Source organism: Petaurus breviceps, unplaced genomic scaffold (assembly GCF_028583685.1).
Source record: "Petaurus breviceps papuanus isolate PSGF00001 unplaced genomic scaffold, PetGlider_PUasm1.0 90822, whole genome shotgun sequence".
NCBI lineage: Eukaryota > Metazoa > Chordata > Mammalia > Diprotodontia > Petauridae > Petaurus > Petaurus breviceps.
Window position 1 is genome coordinate 4799829 of NW_027187351.1, and position 22387 is coordinate 4822215.

At 38.6% G+C, this 22387-nt stretch overlaps 1 protein-coding gene across 1 annotated transcript; it reads right to left on the reverse strand.

The window, feature by feature from the left end:
• Positions 1-2167: 2167 nt before the first annotated feature.
• Positions 2168-20341, reverse strand: LOC138147994 (glutathione S-transferase-like). The gene is made up of 6 exons (XM_069070601.1): positions 20060-20341; positions 18430-18481; positions 14301-14433; positions 7295-7436; positions 4376-4507; positions 2168-3201 (listed from the first exon to the last, which is right to left on the reverse strand). The coding sequence occupies exons 1-6, from the start codon at positions 20144-20146 to the stop codon at positions 3049-3051; spliced, it is 699 nt and encodes a 232-aa protein (XP_068926702.1). The 5' UTR covers positions 20147-20341; the 3' UTR covers positions 2168-3048.
• Positions 20342-22387: the final 2046 nt, after the last annotated feature.

A 22387-nucleotide genomic window follows, 5' to 3' on the forward strand; every position in this document is an offset into this window, starting at 1 on the left:
CTTAATAAATGCTTGTTGCCTTTCGTTGTCCCCAACTCTCATCTCATTTTGGCTGGAAGTGCAGCGGTCACTCGTGAACCAAATCTTCCTGCGCATCAGCTTATAGACTTTGACCTGCAATGTTGCTGAACCCACCACTTCTTTACAGTTTCACCTCCTCAAAATAACCAAGTAATTATATCTTTCTTAAAAATATTTATTGTTAATATTTTCCTTTTTTTTCTTTTTTGTACATCACCATTACTTTCCACTTTCTCTGCCCATTACCAATAGAATACTGTCTCATAACAAGTAAATTTAGTCAAGTGAAACAAATCCATACATTGGTTATGTTATATGTTCAACTTTAGAGGTGAGGTAGAACAGTGGACAGAGTGCTGGACCCATAATCAAGAAGACCTGGGTTTAAATCCAACTTCTGACATTTACTAGCTTTGTGACCCTGGGCAAATCACCTAAGTGTTTAAATTTCCTTTAGCAATTCTGTAGGTCATTCTTAAAAAATACACACACACACACACACACACACACACACAACTAAGTAATAGATTAATTGAAAACTGTAATGGAGGGAATCACCATGCAGAAGAAATCACAGATCTTTTGCATGTTCATGGATTTGAAACTTATATAGAAAAATGAAAAATTTGTGTGTGGGGGGAACTGGTTCTACTTTATTGCCTCACTCAAATTGCTTCCCCTGAAGTTTGAGTGAATAGACTAAATATTTAAGAATCCATGATTCCATTTTCTTCCTCAAGTCAGTGGAATAACTTTCACTAATTTCTAGTTTGCCGAATTCTGGTCTTCAGGCTTATTTTCTTAGGGATCAAAAAAGGTTTATTCCATTTGATGAGGTGCTGAGACCTGGACCCCAAAAAGTCCTAAGAACCTCAAGAAAGAGGCAATACAGTAGGCCCCTGCCTGTGAGAAAATTTACTCTCGTTGCAGAACACATGCAGGCCTGACTCTGCAATTCCCTTATCAGAACAGATACAGGTAAACTGACCCAAAGACTCTCTTTGGCACCAGATCCCCCAGGTCCATGCCTATGGCAACTGAACAAAAATTATCTTTTCTCCCTCAGTATCTGGTATCTACAAAGGTATTTCTGCAGACTCCCTGTATTTTCCTATCCATAGATCACTGATGCCTGCTTCCAAAGGCACCTGGACCCCTTGCACATTTCTTCTAAGTCCCTAGATTACCTAATTAGCATCCTTGGAATTAATTCCCTTTGTCCCTTTTTCACATAAGCCCCAGCACCATCCTTACAAGTTTTCAAGTTCCCAGGGAACTTCACCTCCTTTCCTAAAGCATTAAAATAAACTTTGCCACTTTGAAAGGGAAGGCTTGAGTACATGAATTCGTCCCAGGCAATAATGCCCTGGCATTCTTGGGGTTCCTATCACCCTTACTTTCATCATATTGGTAGCCTGGTACTGGGACCTGCCTGACTCTCAGGCCCTCCTCCATTCAAAATTAGAAGCCACATAAGTCTCCTCTCTCTCAGCGGTTGGGGGTTGCTCTCCAAACACCTAGGCAGACTGGGAGGGCATTGTAGCCTGACACCTTTCAGGTTCCAGTAGGGTCAGACTGTTCAGTCCATCTTGGACCTGGGCACACTTTCCAAGGAAAAAAGGTAGAGAATTATAGATTCCTTTTTTTTTTTTTAACAACTTCCAGAGTTAAGAGAGAATTTTTATATTGGGAACCATCCTTCTCTAGTCATTATTTAAGCAATAAAATGAGGCAGGAAGATTAACTCAACAACTGTTTACCACTCTAAGCCACCACTGTTACACTTACTTTAGGTTTACAAGATTACACTTTAATAAGTAACACTGAAAGGATAGAAGAGACACACAAAAACTAGGTAACCCAAATAAAAACTTAAGACTTCCCTTGACCCTACCTCTAAGTGCTAGTAAGTTTCTTCTTAACTTGCTTTACAATAAATTCTAACAAAAAGGTGCACAGGTGAATCATTTCCTTGGAAAAATGAAACCACTGGTTCTCTCCTGAAACTGTTGCTTGAATTTACAAGGCAATGGCTATTTCAAAGGCAGAAATTTTCAAAGTTAATCTTCAGTTGTTTTTCTTGATAGCATTAAAAGTATTTTTTTACACAAATAAAAAACCATAATAAAGCAATGTTACACAGAGAGAGAAAAGGCATTTTCTTTAATCAAAATTTCTAGTTAACTGAGTGTTAACCATTTTTTGAAACTGAAAATCTCTCGAAGATATTATCAGACTATGTTCCTGCCTAAATCCTGTGGAATGAATATGACTGAATATTTCTTCTTTTGTTGAGGATCCTTAAGAGCATGAGGATAGGTATAAAAGGTTCGGATCTACACTAAAACTTTCTTATTTACTCATGATTTATAACTTTCTCCCAAAGGCAGAATGCAGAAAAACTTCAGATTAATTGGAGGGGAGGTAGCATAAGAGTGGAACTAGTGTTCAATCTGTAATGGGGGGTGCCAGGGAAGGGAACAGGCATTTCTTGAGCACCTACTATGTGCCTGGCATTATACTAAGCACTTTACAAATATTATCTCACTTGGTCCCCACAGCAATCCTTGGAAGTAAGTGCTATTATCATCCATATTTTATAGTTGACCTGAACTTGAATCCTGCTCCATCACTTACTGTATGTGTGTGACCTTGTGATACTTCACTTACTGTTCCAATAAAAAACACTGGGGAGGGGCTTGGAGGTGGGGGCAGAATTATACTCAACAAGCTCTAAGGTGTCTTCTGGCTCTAAATTTAGCTGTTTATCAAATTTGGAATAAAAATGAGAACATAATCTATGATTCTACAACCCTGAGTAAGGTGAAGTTCTAACTGAATGAAGTTTTATATTAAGCAATGTAAAGATTAGGTTTTCTGGTTTACAATAAGCTCTATAGAAAGGAATCATGTTTGCTAGTTATAGAACCCAGGAATGCTGTGAGAGCACATCCTATTTTTTCTGTAGGCATGACTAGAGAGGCAAACTAAAATATTCATTTTGCTCTTTTAACTCTTTGTGAATATTCAGCTCATGGGTTTAAGAAATGAGTTTTTAGCAATCTTGAATGCCTTCTTTGCGGCTTCCAGACTGGCATCATCCGTTAGTGGCTTTCTTGGACTGCCGGGCTGAAGGAATTTCTGAATTCTGGGGAACTTGCTGACTCTAGCTTTGAACTCCTAAAATTAAAAAGAAAAAAATGACCACCAGCAAATGAAACAATAAGCCTTGCACACTGGAGCAGGAATCCAGGGTTGCTCTTGCCAAGACCCTTTGGAAACTATTTCATCCTGGGAGAAAGCTGTGGAAAGCATTTTCACCCTATGGGCAGTGACTTTTGAAAGTCTGAAGGCACTCCCAGCTCTGTAAATGTGTAAGGCCCACTTTTCCGTTATATAAAATACGAAGAAACAGGCTTCTCTTTTCAAAATGTATATCACAAGTACATGTTTTTCCATTAATTTTTTTTTTTGTATACGCTTGTTAAAAACCAAATTGGTAGAGGCAACTTGAGGTAGTGGATGGAGCACCAATTAGCCTCCATACTCAAAGAAGACATGGGTTCATGTCTTGCCTCTAACACATACTGGCTCTGTGACTCAGAGCAACTAACTTACCTCTTATCACTCCCAGACACTCTTCTATGACTTTAAGCTACAAAGTTAGTGTTGATTTTCATTGATGGGTTGCGTTTGCCCAACAGGATTTCCCTACACTAGATCACTCTTGCCCACAATAAAAATAGCTACATGGGAAATTAAAAAAGGAAAGTTTTAGCAAAATCTGATAGATTGTTAGCCCACAGAGGGCAAAGATCATGACATTCATTTATATATATATTTCCCTAACTCCACTCCCAGAGACTAGTTCAGTATTTTGTGCATAATAGATGCTGTCCTGATTTATTAGTGAATAAATTGATGAATTTATCAAATTTAGGGCCTAGTTCTAGCATGTCTTCCATTAAAATTCTCTTCTGTTTGCTCAAACTGGTGCAGAAGAGACCACTAATTCTCAAAATCTGTACTAGTAAAATGAAAGTTTTAGGGGTCCCACCAAGCTGGAAAGACTTTGAGTTTTGGACCTGGCCCTAGGCTGTCTGCCCACCACCTGAAAATATTTTCAGCTAAATTCATTAAGATTCATCAACAGAAGAGTCCTCAACAGTTGTTGACTGTTTTGGGCCACAGCACCTCATTCATTATGTTCTAGACACTACAATAAATTCTGGAGATAAAAAGAAAAAAACAAACACCATCTCTGCCCTCAAGGAACTTATATCTAAAGGGCAAGACAACATGTAAAGCAATGAATATGTACAAGATAAATGGTGACCACTTTTGATGGAATTACCTGAAGTTTAGGGAATGCAGAGAGAATGCCAGACTTGAGTTCTTCAGTCATTAGGATGACTTCAAGCAGCTGTACATCTGCCCAGCTCAACTGGTTGCCAACAAGGTAATTTTTCCCATGTTCTTTTAATCCCTGTAGGATTAGCGACAAGGAGAGAAAGGAAAGAAGTTATGACAATGTTGTATTATAATGGAAAGAGCCAAAATACACAGAAGAAAACATAGGGTAAAAGAAGATAGAGAGCAATTTTATTTCTACCTTGTTAGTTATTCAGGAAACAGGTATTTATTAAACATGTTCTGTGTACTGGGGTCTGTGCTAAGTGGTAAACCTGTAAAGTAAAGCCCAAAAAAGGTACCCCTCTCAAGGATGTTGGTCTAATGGAGGAGACAACATGTAAACAACTACATACAAACAAGTAAGACAGGATAATTTCAGAGTTGTCTCAAAAAGAAGATAAAATACTTTTTTTTTTCCACCAAGGACCAAAACCCCAAACAGTTTGAAATAGATTTTTTTCCTTTGACAGAGTCTGTGAATTATCTGTCAATACAAAATGAAACTGACAGAACCGTGGATAAATTTCTTCTCCACTATGACAAAGATCTAGGTATAACACAACAATTGTGTTGTGTAACAACACAACAATTGTGTTGTGTAACAACACAACAATTGTGTTGTGTAACAACACAACAATTTGTGTAACAAGTCTGGTATAACATATTTTTCTGTTTCAGACATTTGTCAACAAATCACACAGTCATTAAATACTTTCTCCATGCATGGCACCTAGGTCTCACAATGGATAGAGTGCCATGTCTAGAGTAAAGAAAACTCATCTTCCAGAGTTCAAATCAGCCTCAGACCTCTACTAGCTGGGTGACCCTGGGCAAATCACTTAACCCTGTTTGATTCAGTTTTCTCATCTGTAAAATGAAATGAAGACGAAATGAAGCAGTAAAATGAGTTGTAAAATGAGCCAAAGAAGAAAATGACAAAACCACTCCAGTATCTCTGCAAAGAAAATCCCAAATGGAGCAGCAAAGAGTCAGATGCAACTGAAAACTACTGAATAACCATAACAATGCTATGCATTGGGTAAGGTGATAAAAGCAAAAAACCAATCTCTGTCATCAAGGAGCTTGTAATACACTAGGAAGAGAATATACATAGACAGTATATATGGTGAAAAGCACGATGAAGGGCTGTGTAAAGCATTCACTTTGTTGTCACTGAAAATAATATATAGGATTGAGTTTTGCAAGGAACCTAGAACCTGGTGCAACTCCCTTCATTTTCAGGTGAAGAAAAGGTGCCCACTGAGGTTAAAGGGATTTCCCCAAGGTACACAGGTAGAAAATGGCAGAACTGGAATTGGAACCTAGATTTTAGATCTCAAACCTAGTGTTATATTTTGTTGCCTTCCATATTCCAGTAAAACTATGATCTGGAAACTCACAGTCTAGTAATTTACTGAGGATGTCTTATGGATGAAATTCTCAAGTTGGAAACAGAAGGACTTGATTCTCCTTCTAGCTTTGCCACTTACTGTGTAACCGTGGATAAGTCACTGCACTTCTCTGAGATTCCATTTCATTATCCACAAAATGGGGGTAAGACTTGCATTGCTTACCTAACAGGGTTATTGTGAGGATCAAGCAAAATGGTGCTTATAAACTACTTCATAAACATAAAGCACTTGATAAGTGTAAGATGCTGTTATTATAGGATTTAAAACTTTTACCACCTTGACACAAACCTACCTTTTCAGTCTTCATTTTACAATACTCCTATTCACACAGTCTAAAGTCCAGACAAACCAGCCTTTTTTCTATTCCCCACACATTGCATCCCATGTCCAGACTACATATCTTTGCACAGTTTGACCCCATGCCTAGAATATACTCACTTTTTACCTCAGCCTTCACAGAGTCTCCTTAAAAAGCTCATCTCAAAAATCACATCCTACAACATGACCTCCCTGACTGGCCCTCCCCCCTATTTAGTAATATCTTCCCCCCAAATGGAGGGCAGGGCCTATTTGATTTTGCCTTTGTGTCCTCAGGGATAAGCACAGTCCCTGATATACAGTTGGCTCTTTAATAAATGCTTGTGCATAGGTTGATACTACTGGGTCTTCTGATTAAAAAATGTGTAATTAATGTGTGTGTATTAAATAATTTAGTAAGTCTGAGTCCCAAAAGGATTAGATTGTACTAACTTTGTAGAGAGATTCAGAAACATTCCATTTTTATGGAAAGAACACACGGAGCTTTGCCACCAGCATTTCTCTCATTTACCAGTCTAAAAAGGTGCATACAAACCCAAGAAGATTGGCGTCAAGATTAGCCAGATCGTTTTTCAACATTGAAAATGAACATTAAATGCCCTTCATCACATCCCCTGATGCTGAGTTCTAGGTGACTGCCTATCTTATTTCCCCCTGTTTCTAGTTCTCTATGAATTCACAGGATCATAGATTATGAGCTAGAAGAGACCTTAGGGGTCGTGAAGTCCAGATTCCTCATTTTACAGATGAAGAAACTAAGGCCCAGAGAGGAAAAGTTATTTGTCCAGGGTCACACAACTGGTATCTCATATAGGATTTGAACCAAGGTCTTCCTGACGCCAAGTCCAGCACTCTATCCTCTATATATTGCTGCCTTATTTGTAAAGTTTAGGAAACTTAAGTCCAGGGTTAATAAGTGATGGGCCCACATTTCCCCAACTAAAAAGTGGTCAGAGGCAGGATATGAATTCAGATCCTCCATCTACAAAGCCTTCCTTCTGTACTACAGTCTTCCCTCTGTACAATGGGGCATCCAATGCTTCCCATATTTGCTCAGAATGGGGTAGACAAGATGCATGTAATTTCAGTGACTATACAGGCAGATCACCCACAGCCTCATTGTTCCATACCTTCTCATACACTGGGAAGAATCTTTGAGTGGCTCTCTCCAGGATGTAGTTGAAATTCTTTTGTTTTTCTTCAGGTAAAGAAAATGGGAAGAACATAATCATGTCATTCAGATCCCTCATCCCTTCCACATACATGTCAATACTGGAAAAGAAAAATGGCATAAATAAAAACATGATTACTAGGGGACATGACTGAAGAGGCATTTAATAATAACTGACAGAGAGAAAAGGCTTTAAAATTTGTAAAGCATTTTGCCGACATTATTTCATTTAAGCTTCTCAACACTATAAGCTACATGCTGCAGTAGTATTATCCCCATTTTAGAGCTAAGAACACTGAGGTTCAGAGAATGACTTGCCCAAGGTTCACTCAGCTAGGATGAGTCAGGGACAAGGTTAGAACCTGGTGTTCCTGTTATTGTTCTTGCTCAGTCATTTCAGTCATGCCTGACTCTTTGTGACTGCATTTGGGGTTTTCTTGGCAGAGGTACTGGAGTGTGTTTGTCATTTCCTTCTCCAGCTTATTTTGCAGATGAAGAAGCGGCAAACAGGATTAAGTGACTTATCCAAGGTCACAGCTAGTAAGTGTCTGAGATCAGTACCACCTAGCCATTCTGGCTCCATGTCTAATGTATATATCCTAGATATGCCACTTACTATCTGTGTGACCTTGGGCAAGTCACTTGAACTCTCTGTGCCTCCATTTCCTCATCTGTAAAAGGAAGTGTTTGGACTAGAAGACTCCTAAGGTCTCTTCCTGCTCTAAATCTCAGATCCTGACATCTATTCACTTTATTCCTTCCCAAAAGGCAGTTGACTCAGGGTCCCACTACCTAAAATCAAAGTTATTGGAATTTTTTCCTGAAAAGAATGTTTATTCCCCAGGAATGTTCAGAAATGTAGACCTCAAAAGATATAAATTTCAGCACTTAATAAATGTAGGGAATATAATTGATGCCCCAAAATATACAGTATTTGAATGAGTCAGGAAATGGTCAGCTGGGCAAAGAAAGATTAAAATTGACTCTATTGAGTGGCCTCAAATAATACTGAAGTGGCCTCAAAAGTAGGGACAGTTCCTATAGGAGAAGAGATTCAAGGTGGCCCCTGCAGCCTCTCTTTGTCACTTAGAACAATGGTTCCAGTTCACTGTAGGCAACAAACACTTCTTGAGTCCCTTTTATGTAGTATCAATCAATAAGCATTTACTAATCACCTACTATGTTCCAGGCACTATGCTAGGGAGATAAAGCTAAAAAAGAAACAATAGTATTGTTCAAAGAATTTATATCGTATTGAGAGAAATAAGATGTGAACATATAGGTAAATGAAAAGTTTATGTATAATAAACACAAAATAATTGGGGGAGATGGGTAATGAGGGAAGTAAAAAAAGGTCTCTTGTAGGCCCTTGAGCTGAGGTTTGAAAGGATTTCAGAATTCTAAGAGGCAGAAGTGAAGAGGGAGTGCATTCCAGACATACGGACCAGAAGGCTTTTACAAAGGCAGAGACTGGAGCCTTCATACTGTGCCTGAAGCAGCAAGAAGGAAAATAGGCCAGAAGGTAGAGTGTGTCAAAGTGAGTAACATGTGAGAAATCTAGAAAGACATAGCCTGGGGCTTAACCTAAGTTTTGAATGGCTATGAATGTAAAACAGAAAAGTTTGTATTTTATCTGGAATTGGGAAACCCCTGGAGACTTTTGAGCAAGGTCCAATTTCCTTTGTCTTGTACTATTTGTAGAACTTGATCATCTTTTGGAGACTTTAGTACTCAGGCTTCCTTCTAATTTGTATGTCTGCTTGTGCTTTAGGGTTTCAAATTTTCATCTCTTTAAAATTATCTGTAGTTTTAGCCTTTTTTCCCTTTAAAAGTGTATTACTCACTTCTTAAAACTCTCCCTTTGTTGGTAGGTATATTCCCAGGGCTGTATTGCAAATCTGCCTCAATCTCTTCTCCTGTTGAAGGAGGCTTTTCCCAGGCTAGGGCCTTGTCTCTGGCCTAAGTACCTTAGAGGTTGGACAGAGCTGTTTCAGTTGTATTTCAATTCCCTTTCCTTTAGATGGGGTGCAAACACCTTGAGATCTTAACCAAGTTCCTTCCATGATTCTTTCTCCTCTAACTGGAATGCATCAGCTTCTACTGCTTTTGGAGATTTGAGGGAGATGAAGTGTATCTTCTGCACGGTCTCTATAGTCTTGAGGTTCCTTAGGGACTGCCCCAGGCAGAAGGAAGCCAGATTTCCTTCCCCAATCCACTTCCTCCTCACATAGCTAGGCAGAACCAAAGCCTACTGCTTGTTTCAGTGGCAGCTAGAGGTGGGATGTGTGCTCAGTGTCTGCAGCAGGAGGAGAGTACTTATGCAGATCCAAGGCACCAGCCCACAGATTGCTTTGTATGCCCTATGGGGCATGATGACATTGTTCATAGGAGGATGATAGGTGAATATTTTAAGGATTAGTGTTGCCCAGTGTTCATTCATAAGGCTGTTACCTTTTTTGGCATCTTACGTTCTTTTCCTATAGATTCAATGGTATTATTCAACATCTGGCACAGTTACTCTTTTGAGAGGGGGCTTGAGAATTAGTGAGGACCAGAGAAAATGTCTGATTGGCATCTTATTGGTCACCACACAGAAACTTTCATACCTGCACTCTAAAAATATAGGATTATAGATTTGGAACAAGAGGAACCTCAAAACCAGTATACCCCTCACTTTATAGATGAGAAAATTGAGACTCAGGGACGTTTGATGATTTTTCCAGGGTCGTACAAATAGTAAGCCTCAATGTGAGTTTTGAACTTAAGTCATAGGATCATAGAAATAGAGTTCGAAGGGACCTCAAAAGCCAATCAGTCCAACCACCTCATTTTAAAGATAAGGAAACTAAGGACCAGAGTAATTAAAAAAGTTTACATAAGTAGTATAACATCAGAGGTGAGATTTGAACTCAAGTCATAGGGCAGCTACCGTGTTTCCCCGATAATAAGACACTGTCTTTTTTTTTTTTTTTTAAGAAAAACACCAGAGGGCTTATTTTCAGGGGAGGGCTTATGTTGTCCTGCCTCAGCTCTCCTCCACGGCACTGCTCTCAATGGCACCAGCAAGCAAATCACTGGGAAAGAACAGGATGACGCGCTCACTGCTGCAGCTCTGATTGGATGCATCACGGAGCGCGGCGTGTGTTTCACCCCGGGGGGGGGGGACAGTGCATACAGAGGGTACCGTAATGTAGTGTGTAGCGCAGTGGATCACCTTCACTACAGTAGCAATCTCAATAGGGCTTATTTTCGGGGGAGGGCTTATTTTAGAGGAATCTTACACAGTAAGGGGAGGGCTTATTTTCGGGATAGGTCTTATTATCGGGGAAACACAGTAGGTGTCTCAGTGGATAGAGTGCCAGACCTAGAGTCAGGAACATCTGGGTTCAAATTCAGCCTCAGACACTTATTATATGTGTGATCCTAGGCAAGTCACTTGATTCCGATTGCCTCAGTTTCCTCATCTGTAAAATGAGCTAGAGAAGGAAATGGCAAACCACTCTAGTATCTTGGCCAAGGAAACCTCAAATGGAGTCACAAACAGTTGGACACAAGTGAAATGACTGAACAACAATACAGTATCATAGATGTAGATATAAAAAAAGGATCTCAAAAGCCAACTAGTCCAACCCCTCCCCCAACACTTTATATTTAAGAGAACCAGGGTAATTACAAAAGGTCACACAAGTCGTGTGTATCAGAGGTAAGATTTGAACTCCAGTCTTCCAACTCAAGATAGTGTTCTTTTTCTGGTAGCTATGTGAAGTGTGTACTATAATGTACTATAGTAGGCCTGAGGATATAAAGACATAAATGAAACAGTTCCTCCCCTCAAGGAGCTTACAGTCTCCTTGGGGTATATATAAGGATAATTTGATAAAGGAGAGAGAAATACCAACTAAGGAAATTATGAAACACTTCCCATAGGACGTGGTCCATGAACTAAGCCTTGGGAAGTTGGGAGTCTTAAGAAGTGGAAGTGAGAAGGAAATACATTCTAAGCATATGGTGTTTTGTTTTTTAATTATTTTCAGTCCCAGGACCCCTTTGCTGGGAAAAAAGACTTATTTCATCAATTCACCTTTGCCAACACCAATAATCCCTCCTCTCCAGAATGAATGGGAAGAAACATGTTGATGAGCCCAAATGGAACTATAGAAAGAACAGTGGCTCAGATTTTGAAAACCTAGATGGATGAGATGATTTCTAACACAGAGTTTGGCTCTAAAATTCTGGGATTCTCTGAAAACATGGGTTCTAATCCCAGTGTTAGCACAAAATAACCCAAAGACTTTAGGGCATTTCTTGGCCATTTCTCCTCCCTGGACCTTAGTGATCTCATACAATGGGAATCATAATTCACTCTACCTTGCAGAATTAATGTCAGGATAAAATGAAATCTTGTCCATGACCATACTTTTAAAAGTATAAAGTGTTGTTATGACATACCAGTGAAAGATGTCATACATAAGCTATTACTCCATCATTATAGTGTAGGCTTTAAGATTCATCATGGAGAAGTAAAGAGCAGGGAACATTTTATGTGTCATAAGGCATTTTAGGATCCTTTCTGGTTAAGCCTATAGACCCTTTCTCAGAATAATGTTTTGAATGTATAAATAAAACACATAGAATTATAAAGGAAACCAATTATGTTGAACGACAGTTATCAAATTGTAAAAAACCAAACAAACCAGGTTCATGGACTCCAGGTTAAGAACCCTTCATTATGGAGTCAGTCTTGGAATTAGGTGACTCGTGTTCAGGTTCCCGTGTTCAGGTCCCATCTCTGACACATACTGGCTGCATGACTCAAGACAGGTGACTGAAAGCAATTCTCATAGACCCTAAGTCATAGCTATTGCTGACTTGTATTGTTAGAAAGGGTTGCCTTCCTGGAATTCTTTACCAATGAAATCCTAAGTCAGGCCAAAATTGTACTACCAGGGGCTGGACCAAAGACTTCTTGGAGAAACTTTGAATACCTGACCTACCTTGAAGAATAGATCGACCAACAGAAAAGGTATTAGTTTGAAATTGTTGTCTCTCTCTTGAAACAGACGCATTCATTTCAAGAGCAGGCAGCAGATGCAATTCAAATTGAATAGGATAATTAACTCCTTTGAACCTTAGTTTCCTCATCTGTAAAATAAGGGGGCTGGACTAGATGATTTCTAAGGTCACTTTCAGCTCTACATCTATGGTCCTATTGTGTTGAACACTTCCCACTTTTCTTCTATTCCAGAGATTTTTAACCTTTTGTTACTGAGTCCACAAACTTCATTAGCAATCTAGTTAAGCCTGTGTATCCTTTCTCAGAATAATATTTTTAAATGCATAAAACAAAATACATAAGATTATAAGGGAAAAAAATAAATAAAATATAGTTATCAAAGTATTTAAATTTAAATTAATTAAATTAAATTAAAGTCACAAACCCCAGGAGAAGAACACTGTCTAATCAAACACAGATATGTTAGGGCCCAGATAGAGAATATAGTCCAATTACAGACTGGCCACCAGAAATCTTCTTTAGAATGGAAAAAAGCTTGATTTGGGACTTTTAAAACATGAACCTCTGCTTTTAAGGACATTTTCACTTGGTTTAGACAAATATGCAAAACTAATCAACAAATCAACATTTATTAAGCACCTACTATGTGCCAGGGACTATGTTAAATGCTGGGAATACAGAGACAAAAGACACCCCTGATTTCAAGGAGCTCACAGTTCTATGATCACCATTGTCAAGCAGAATTCACCATGAGTTGTTTTGGTTTTGTGTTGTTGTCTGCACTTATGATTTCATCAGTATGGGCTTCTCCTTTAAATACACAAACTGACAAATCACCTGTCACATCACTTCAAGGGGCACTGAGAAGTTAAAAAACCTTTCCAGGGTGAAACAGGTAATGTCCAAGCCCAGGCTTGAACTCAGTTCTTTCTTACTCCAGAGTATAAAAAATTCCTTGAGAATAAAAATTGTTTCAATATTTCCATTCTTTGTTTTTATATCCCCATACCCTAGAACAGCACTTAACATACAGTAGGTGCTTAATAAGTGCTTGTTGATGATTCATCCATTATGGGTTGCTTTTCATTTATACAACATCCTCCCTATGATGAGCAAATAAACATAGACACTAATTTTTAATACACCTCCAATTTCACTTAGTTAATAAGTAGTAAAGATATTTAATGGTTTTATTTCATGCTTTTTCAAATCAGTAAAAATTGTTTTTAAATTGTTGTCATTGTTTTGTTTTGTTTTTGAGACCCAAAGCCATTATTTTTTCTCTCTTGAGCAAGTTATTTAGGTATTTGTGGGTAGGCCAGCCCATTGCAAATGGGCCTTAAAATGTTAATGGGATGTTAAATGTTAAATGTTAAAATGTTAATGTTAATAAGCAATCCATTAGAATATAAGCTCTTTGAGGGCAGAGATTTTTTTTTTTTTGCCTTTTTCATTATTAAGTGTAGCACATGTCTGGCACATAGTAGATGATTAATAAATATTTATTGATTGATCGATAAGTAGCCTACAAAAGCCAATATATATTATACAAAGTCTGAGATTTTGTTTTCTCCTTTGACCTCCCATTATTTTGCTGCTCCCACCTGGTAGAGATACCCACTACAAAGCTAAACCCAGTCCAAGAACATCTCAGATGAGGAAAGGAAGTTAGAAAGTTTTACATATGCATAACATGCTGATAAAAACATTACTGCTTTTATACAGTAAAGAAGATAACTGTTCAACACAATTTCATTGGGAGATAGGTTGTAATAAATAAATAGCAAGCTGTGGAGGCAGGATTTCCTGGGTTTAAGTCTTGCCTTTGAACTCTACTGACCATATGATCCAGGACAAATCAATGGTCAATCTCAATTATTAAGAAGAAATTTCCTAAAATGGAAAAAGGTGACTTCTATGTTCTGTTATAAGCATGCAATGGTTACTGTACAGTGCTCTCTCCTTCAGGTCCTTCCCATACAAGTCGTATTTTGCAGCTATATATTTCAGGATGGCTCTGGTTTGTACCATGTACATTCCATCCATTTCAACCATTGGCACTTGTTGATACATTAGGTTTCCACCTAATAACAGAAAGAAAAGTCAAGTCAGTAGCTTACTCCCTTTCATTGGAGTATGGTCATGGAATCATTTCTGAATAAATATTCATTAATATCTGGAATTAGGAAGACCAGATTTCAATTCCTATCTCAGACACTTGTTAGTTATGTGGCTCTGGGCAAATCATTTAACCTATTAATATTAGCATCCTGTAAAACAGGGATCATAATAGCACCAAATTTATAGGATTGTTGTAAGGATTAGATTTATTAAGAGCTTTGCTGGCCTTAAAGTGCCATATAAATTATTATATTTTTATGTATTGCTTCCTTTTAAAGAATATAATCTCACTGAGAGAAAAGACTTTCATTTTTTTATCTTTGACATGCCTCAGATAGCAGCTGGTACACAGTAGTTGCTTAATAAATTCTTGTTGATAGACTGATCCATCCTCCCTCCAGCTCCCACTGCCATACCCTAGTTCTCATTAACTCCCATCTAGATTGTTTCAATATGTTTCTCATTGATCTCCATACCTCCAGTCTCTGTCTCTTCCAATCTATCCTTCCTAGTCTTTTGGAACAATTACAGTTTTCAAGTTACTTCTTTGCACAAAAAAAACCCCTCTCATAACTCCCTCTTTGTAAAGCAGCTTTTGTGTATAACACATTAATACTCCTCTGTTTAAATGTGATAAATGATAAGTAAACTGCCTGTTGGAAATTCTTCAGGTTGTTTTTTTTTTGAGCAGTTAGCCTCAGATTGTTTAACAAGATGGCCAAAACTTTTCACTATCAACTCTTTATTTTTGCATAAGTAGCTACCCTGAAGGCAGGAGCTATATTTGTGATTTTATAGAGACAAACTAGTACCACAGAATAGCATATTTCTGCTTTGGGTAGTAATGATTAAATCTTTAATCAGTTTTTCAATTACATTTTCTCCCTTTTATAAATAATTAATCAGACATTTATAGCTTTGCCGACTTGTGTTCATTTTGTATTTGTACTGACTTACTATTTAAACCTGTGGACTTAATGACTAAGAAGCAGAAGGAAATACCTGAAAAACAATTTGGGGGCTCATATGAAACAAACTTCCCCATACCGCTACTTCACTGGAAGCTTATTTTGTGAGTAAATAAAAGATTTAATCTGATTATTTTCTTTTTAAGTTTTATAAGTAAGATGTGTAGAAATGGATGGTTTTCCTTAAGCTAAAATTTATTTGCTGAATTTAAATCTTAGTCCTTTTGGTACCATAAGAAGGCAATGCTGTGCTTGTATAGGAACAAATAAGATTTATTTCTCTAGAGACTTTCATCAGATCATTTAATAACATTTGTCAAAGTATCAGCTTTATTGTTTATCATTTAAAAATCTATTAAAGAATTATCATAAGACTAAAAAAATATTCAAATTCTTTCATGACCTCCATAATCTTTCTGCTCTTATCCCATCACTATTACTTCTCATCCCTCTTCCGGCCAGATCGACTGCCTTTGTTCACCGGTCCAGAGGAGATGCCTGGTAGACTTAACCCTTTCAACTCCAGAACTCCTGATCTGGGCCTCTCTTGATTGGATTGGTGAGTGCCCCAAGAGTCTCCTATAGCAGACTGGCCCCATCAGTGCTTCACTTCTTTCCCTAGACGTCTCTTGGCCAGTAGCTACTTCGCCCCAGTTCATACTCTTAGTGGCCTCTATCGCCATTTTCTGTCATGTCCAATTTTTTGTGACCCCTTTTAGGGTTTTCTTGGTAAAGATATTGGAGTGGTTTGCCATTTCCTTCTTCAGAGCATTTTACAGATGAAGAAACTGAGGCAAACAAGATTAACCCTTCAGGGTTACCCAGCTAGGAAGTATTCAAGGCCAGATTTGAATTTAGGAATTGGAATCTACCTGACTATGGGGCAGGCACTTTAGCCACTGATACCACCTGTAAAGGGATCCCTGTGGGCTACTATTGATTTAGAAAACAACAAATTAACATTATCTGTGTTGTATTTTCATTTATTTTCTTCAATGTTTCCCAATTACATTCTAATCTGGTTTTTGCTTCATTTAAGGCAGCTTGCCAGGAATTTGACACCTCTTCCTTCTGTTAATCATGGATTACTTGCACAAATTTCATACACAAGATATTTGTGCCTTACTCCTAGAATGTCTTTCCCTATTATTTCCTTCTGTTGGCATCCTACCCATCCTGGGAGATCCAACTCAAACACCACTTCCTCCATGCAATTTTCTCTGATCTGCTGATATCACAGTACTTTCTATTCCTCTTACATACCGTGTTCTAGTCATGTTTTAATATTATATATGGACTATTTGGGGGTAAAACTTTGCAATATAGGATCCTAGGTTGAGAGCTATAGAGGATCTTAGAGATTTCCATCTCAATTAGATTGCAAAATTCTTAACGGCAGGATTCCAGTTTTGTTTATCCTTGTATTTTTCTGAGCTGCTTAGCTTAGAGCTCCTCAAATACTAATCATTTAATAAATGCTTATTTAATGAATGAAAGCTAATTCATATCCTGGTGTTAGCAAACATTATTCTGGTGCTTACATTTTACATGAATATGCTTGAACACATTAATATTTAGCCCCAAAGAATTTCAGGTAGATGGGAACTTCCTGGTACTCTTTAGGTCACAGTAATGTAGTATTGTGTGGTGGGCACTAGATTTAAAATCAGGTGGCCTGACTTTGGATTACTGCCACTTACTAGCTATGTTGCTCTGGAGAATTCATTTACCCTCTCTGAATTTTAGTTTTCTCATCTATAAAATGGGATTAATACTACTTGTATTGCAATAAGTCTTAAATTTTTACTTGGTTCATTATAAGGCCTAGGGTTGCCATATTGCCCATTCTCCTTCTTGAGCTAGGTCAAGTCTGCTGTCCCCTAATTCTCCTTACTCAGTGTCACAGCATTCCTATTTTCTGACTCCTGGGCAAATCACCAGCATTTTTAATTTGCAAAGAACTTTGCATTGCATATGTTATCTCACTTGATCCTCACAACAACCCTGAACCATTTAGAGGAAATTGAGATTGAAAGTTTAGTGACTTGCTCAGGATCACAGAGCACAAAGGTCACACAGCAAGGGTTTGAGGAAAGATTTGAACTCTGGTCTCCCTGACTCCAGGTTCAGCAGGCTATCCACTGCACCAACGAGCTGCCTTAAGTAAAGACAGTTTATAGAGAACTAGGACTCTGCTTCAGAGGATAAAGTTTTACTTTCTAAGAGAGTGGAGGCTTAGGGGACCCACTTCTGGGGAAAAAGAAGGAAATAAGAATTTATTAAGTGCCTACTATGTGCCACGTACTATGCTAAGTGTTTTTAAAATAATATCTCATTTGATCCTCACAACTCTAGGATGTTGGTACTTTATCATCATCCCCATTTTGTAGTCAAGGGAACAGCAAGAACACACAGCATTTATCAAGCTTTTTTTTTTTTTTTTGCCTTTTTGGAGGGCAATTGGGGTTAAGTAACTTGCCCAAGGTTACACAGCTAGTTTTGTTTTTGTGTGTGTGTCCGAACTCAGGTCCTCCTGACTCTGGGGCCAGGGCTTTAGTCACTGTGCCACCTAGCCGCCCCTATCGAGCTATTTCTACAAATAACCCTCCAATAACCCCCATTTGCCTGCTCTTTCCTCGAATGCATGAAAGGAATCACATGACCCAACTGCAACCTAACCTTTCCAGCCTTTAAATCCTCTGTGGAAGGCAAGGGCCCTTTATTTCAGGAGGAAACAAGCCTTACTTTCTTCCCTGCTGTGGTTGTTTTGAAATTCAAACCCTACCTCTGAGGTACAGAGAAGCACACTTGCGCATTGTACCATGTAATTCCCCATCTGGCTATGATTTATGATGTGCTTTTTCACAACTATAGAATCAGAATTTTAGAGCTCTGAGGGATCTTAGAGATTTTCTGTGTATCGTTCCAGGCAAGGCAATGGTAGTTAATCTGGTCTTCATGGACAACACAACAGCAAGGCTTTGAACTCACCCTTAATTAAATTCTCAAACTCTTCAGCTGTCTTGAAAAGCACTTCTTCATACTAGAAGGAAAAGGACACACCAGGGTATCAGAGCAATGGAATCATAAATGTGGGCACTGGGAGGGACCTTAGAGATCACCTAAGATAACTCAATAGTATCATGTGTAGAGAGAGCATAAATTCAAATCCTGCCTTAGGTACATATTTATCAGCTGTGTGACCCTGGGCAAGTCATTTAACTTCTCTGCTCTTCAATTTTCTCCTTTGCAAAAATGAGGACCTTGGACTAAATGACCTCCAAGGTTCCCTTCCAGCTCTGCATCTATGATTCTATGATGCTCTCATCCAATACTTCTCCAACTTTTTATTCTCAGAATCCCCCTTTACATTCTTAATGCAACATTTTTGAGATCCTACCCAAAGAGCTTCTGTTTATTTGGGTTCTATCTATTGATATTTGCCATGTGGACATTAAAACAGCTAAATTTCAATATATTGTAACTACAAATCAATTTTTAAATTTTAATTCATTTAGAATAACAATAATATATTCATTACCTACTAACCTAATATGTGTATCCACCCAGGGTCTTCTTAAAACTTCTGCAGAATTTTATGCCTAACCTAGGTTGTAGGTACAGTAGAAAGAACTTTTCAATATTTAAAAAGAAGCTTGTTCAAGTTTACAGTAATCACATTACACATCTGTCCACAAAGTCGATGTATTTTCAATCCTGTGACAGAGCAGATACTGTGATTAGCAGAACCTAAGGCCCTCAGATCCTAGGAGGCAGGCAAAGCTGGAAAAGACATTGGAGATTATCCCCTCCAATCACCTCATCTGGGCAGGAGAGGAAACTGAACCCAGAAGATGGGAAATGATTTGCCAGTATAAGAGAGGAGGCAGAAAAATCATTCATTACCACCTGAAAGATTACTGCACATGTTTTCTAGCATATCAATCTGAATTATTAATGTTTAAAAGTTTAGAAACTTCAAAAGGACTTTAGAAAGACCTTGTATATAATGAATCTGAACCTTCCCTAATCCTGACTGAATCTTTTTTTAAAGTCCACAAAAATAAATATTGTTTAAATCTCTTTAGAAATCAACAAAACCTCTGTTCTTTGATATTTGTCAATTCTCAAAAATATTGGACTTTTTAATTAATAACAACAGTTAGCAATAATAGTCTGTCTATTAGTGAAATTAATCAGAACTAGTGTCATAATTTATGTGAAAGCACAGAAAACTTTTTTTAAAAAGTCATTACAGAATAGGCAAAGATCACAGAATGTTAAATCTCAGTGAGAATTTAATCCAACTCCTTTATTTTAAGGATGAAACTGAGTCTCAGAGATGCGAGGAGGTTTGCCAAAAGGTTTCTAGCTGGCTGGTGGTATCACCAGGACTTGAACCCACATCTGCTGACTCCACGTGCAGTGACTTTTCCACTTGTAGGAGAACTCAATCAACACTTAATTATCAAGATAAACGTGACTTTCAACCTGCTCTGGAGACTAAGGATCATGGTGATTAGACCCCCCTTTCGGGAGGGAGTCGCTCAGGAAGCTCCCCTAGTAAACATTCCCTCCCACTTAAAGAAAAGAAGGAACTTGTAAGACGCGAAAGCTCTACCTCCACACCGGCAGCTGCCAGCAGCCAGCGCACCGATTCCATTCTGCCTCTGCCATCGAAGTAATAAAGTTTGGGCTTCGCAGCCATGATGTTCAAGTCCTGGTTTTCTGAAAAACAGGAGAGAACAAACAATCTGACCAGGACCTAAGTGAACAAGCCGCCCTTTTTGTAATCTGCACTCCACTTGTTTGTAAAGTCCAAACTCTCAGGGCCAAGGATCCAGAGGAAGATTGTGGAGGGGAGAAGGGGGAGGAGAATCCTGTGAAAGGCAGGATTCAGACCTCCCATTTACGCCAAATATGGGCTGCAGGCAGCTTGGCTTGGAACAGATTGAAATGCATTTGGGACTTCGGTGAGCAATGATTTATCAGTTTAACCAGGTCCAGATAAGATATTTGAAATGTAAAGATGGAGTTTCTGTCATTGTGTAAGGAATATCCACTAGGATAATTTTTAACATTATATAAAAGTCAATCATCCAAGTCCGGGCATAACGGATCCTTTATAACTCCCTTTTTTACTCCAGGTGTTATTTGGGTGTGATCCTATTTACAGATATAACTCAAGCCTTCCTCTAGGGAATTAATTATCAAAACCCAGAACTCATAAGTCAAATAGAAAATCTTTCAGTTAGGTCAAACCAAATAAATGATATGAACTTGTGCTTTCATTTATGTAGTCAGCTCCCTGGAGAGGAAATTCCCTCTACCAATAGGAAATGTGCCATTGTTCTTGGGTTTTTAGTCTGAGACTCGCCTGGGGCACAGAGAGGTTAAGCGATTTACCCAGGGTCACACAGCCAGTAGGAGTCAGAGTTAGAATTAGAACCCAGGTCTTCCTGCGGCTGAAATGGCTTGTTTATCTATATATGCCTCATTTCCTCTCCTCTTCATTTCAAATTAACAAGGGAAATAACCTCATACCTAAAGAGGTATACAATTTTACATAGATTCCCAAGCTGCCAATGAGAATAGGAATACTCCCTGAACAGCTACAAGCTCCCAGAGCTATGCTGCAGTGGTAATACCATTACAATTGAGTTCTACAGTTCAGTTCCCAGCAATTGTCTGTGCCTCTCTGATGCTTTACTTCTGAAGTCGAGGGAGTTGTTTGTTTGTTTTTTAAGCAACTGGGGTTAAGTAACTTGCTCAAGGTTACACAGCCAGGTGTTTATGGGTGGGTGCTAAGTGTCTGAGCCCGGATTCGATCCCCCACGTCATCCTGATACTGGAGCCTACTCTTACTCGCAGTGCTACCTGGCAGCCCCGAGGGAGTTTTCTTCTGGGGCTGGGAGTGGAGCTCTTTCTTCAAAGAAAGTGTTAGCATTCTTTTCTGTGAGTGTCTAGGCAACATGCCTGGAGTTAACACCATTTTCAGCTCCTTTGGTTTCTCAGGCCCACAGCCAGGCTCAGCCAGTAAACAAGCGATCCTCAACCTACTGCCAAGATTTTTTTTTTCCAATAATGCTCAACCTCCTCCTTCAGAATAATTCTCCTAACCTCCTAGATATTTAGATTGGAAAGAGTAAATCATGGTTTTGGCACATGGTATATAGGCCATTTTAAAGTTATATTAAAGTTTTGATAACCCTCAAGGAGCCACTTAGGCTCTGAAGGGGGAGGGCAGAAATGGCAACCTCATCCCTGAATTCCTGTCACTGCACCCAAATCCCTGTCTTCCTTCACTAATTATTTATAAATTTATTTATGTAAATATATTTAATATAAATATAATTTAAATATAATATATTTATATAAATTATATAAATTACTTATAAATCAAAACATTTGATTAAACAGAACATCAGAATCTCAGAGCCCTGTTCCTGCCAAAGTCACTCATATGTATTATGAACATTAGCCTCAACTCTGAAATTCCCCTACCTGATCACAACTTGTCATTATTCCACTTCTCCCCCTGCCTTGCAACCCTGTTCTCATCCTCATTTTGACCTTCAATCTCTCTTCCCTTCCATTCTTTCCCAAGTTATCACCCTGCTCTGGCTATACACTCCTCCCTGTGCCATCTTGACCTCTTAGTCAAGCAGTTCAACTATACACTGTCCTTTTCTCTCTGGTCTCTTATTCCACAACCTATTGCCAATATAGCCTCACTAAATTTCAGCCTTGGATCATTCCTACCATCCTCCCACTGCTGTTCTCAACAGCTGGAAAACGTCATGAAACTATGTTGCCTGGGTCCATTATAAATTTTTGTTACACAATCTCAACCAGGACCTCACTGTAACAAGGTAATTTTTTCATATCTCCCCCAATCAGTTCAGCATCCCTCTCACAGTCATTTTTCCAAGCCTGTTCATCACACCTC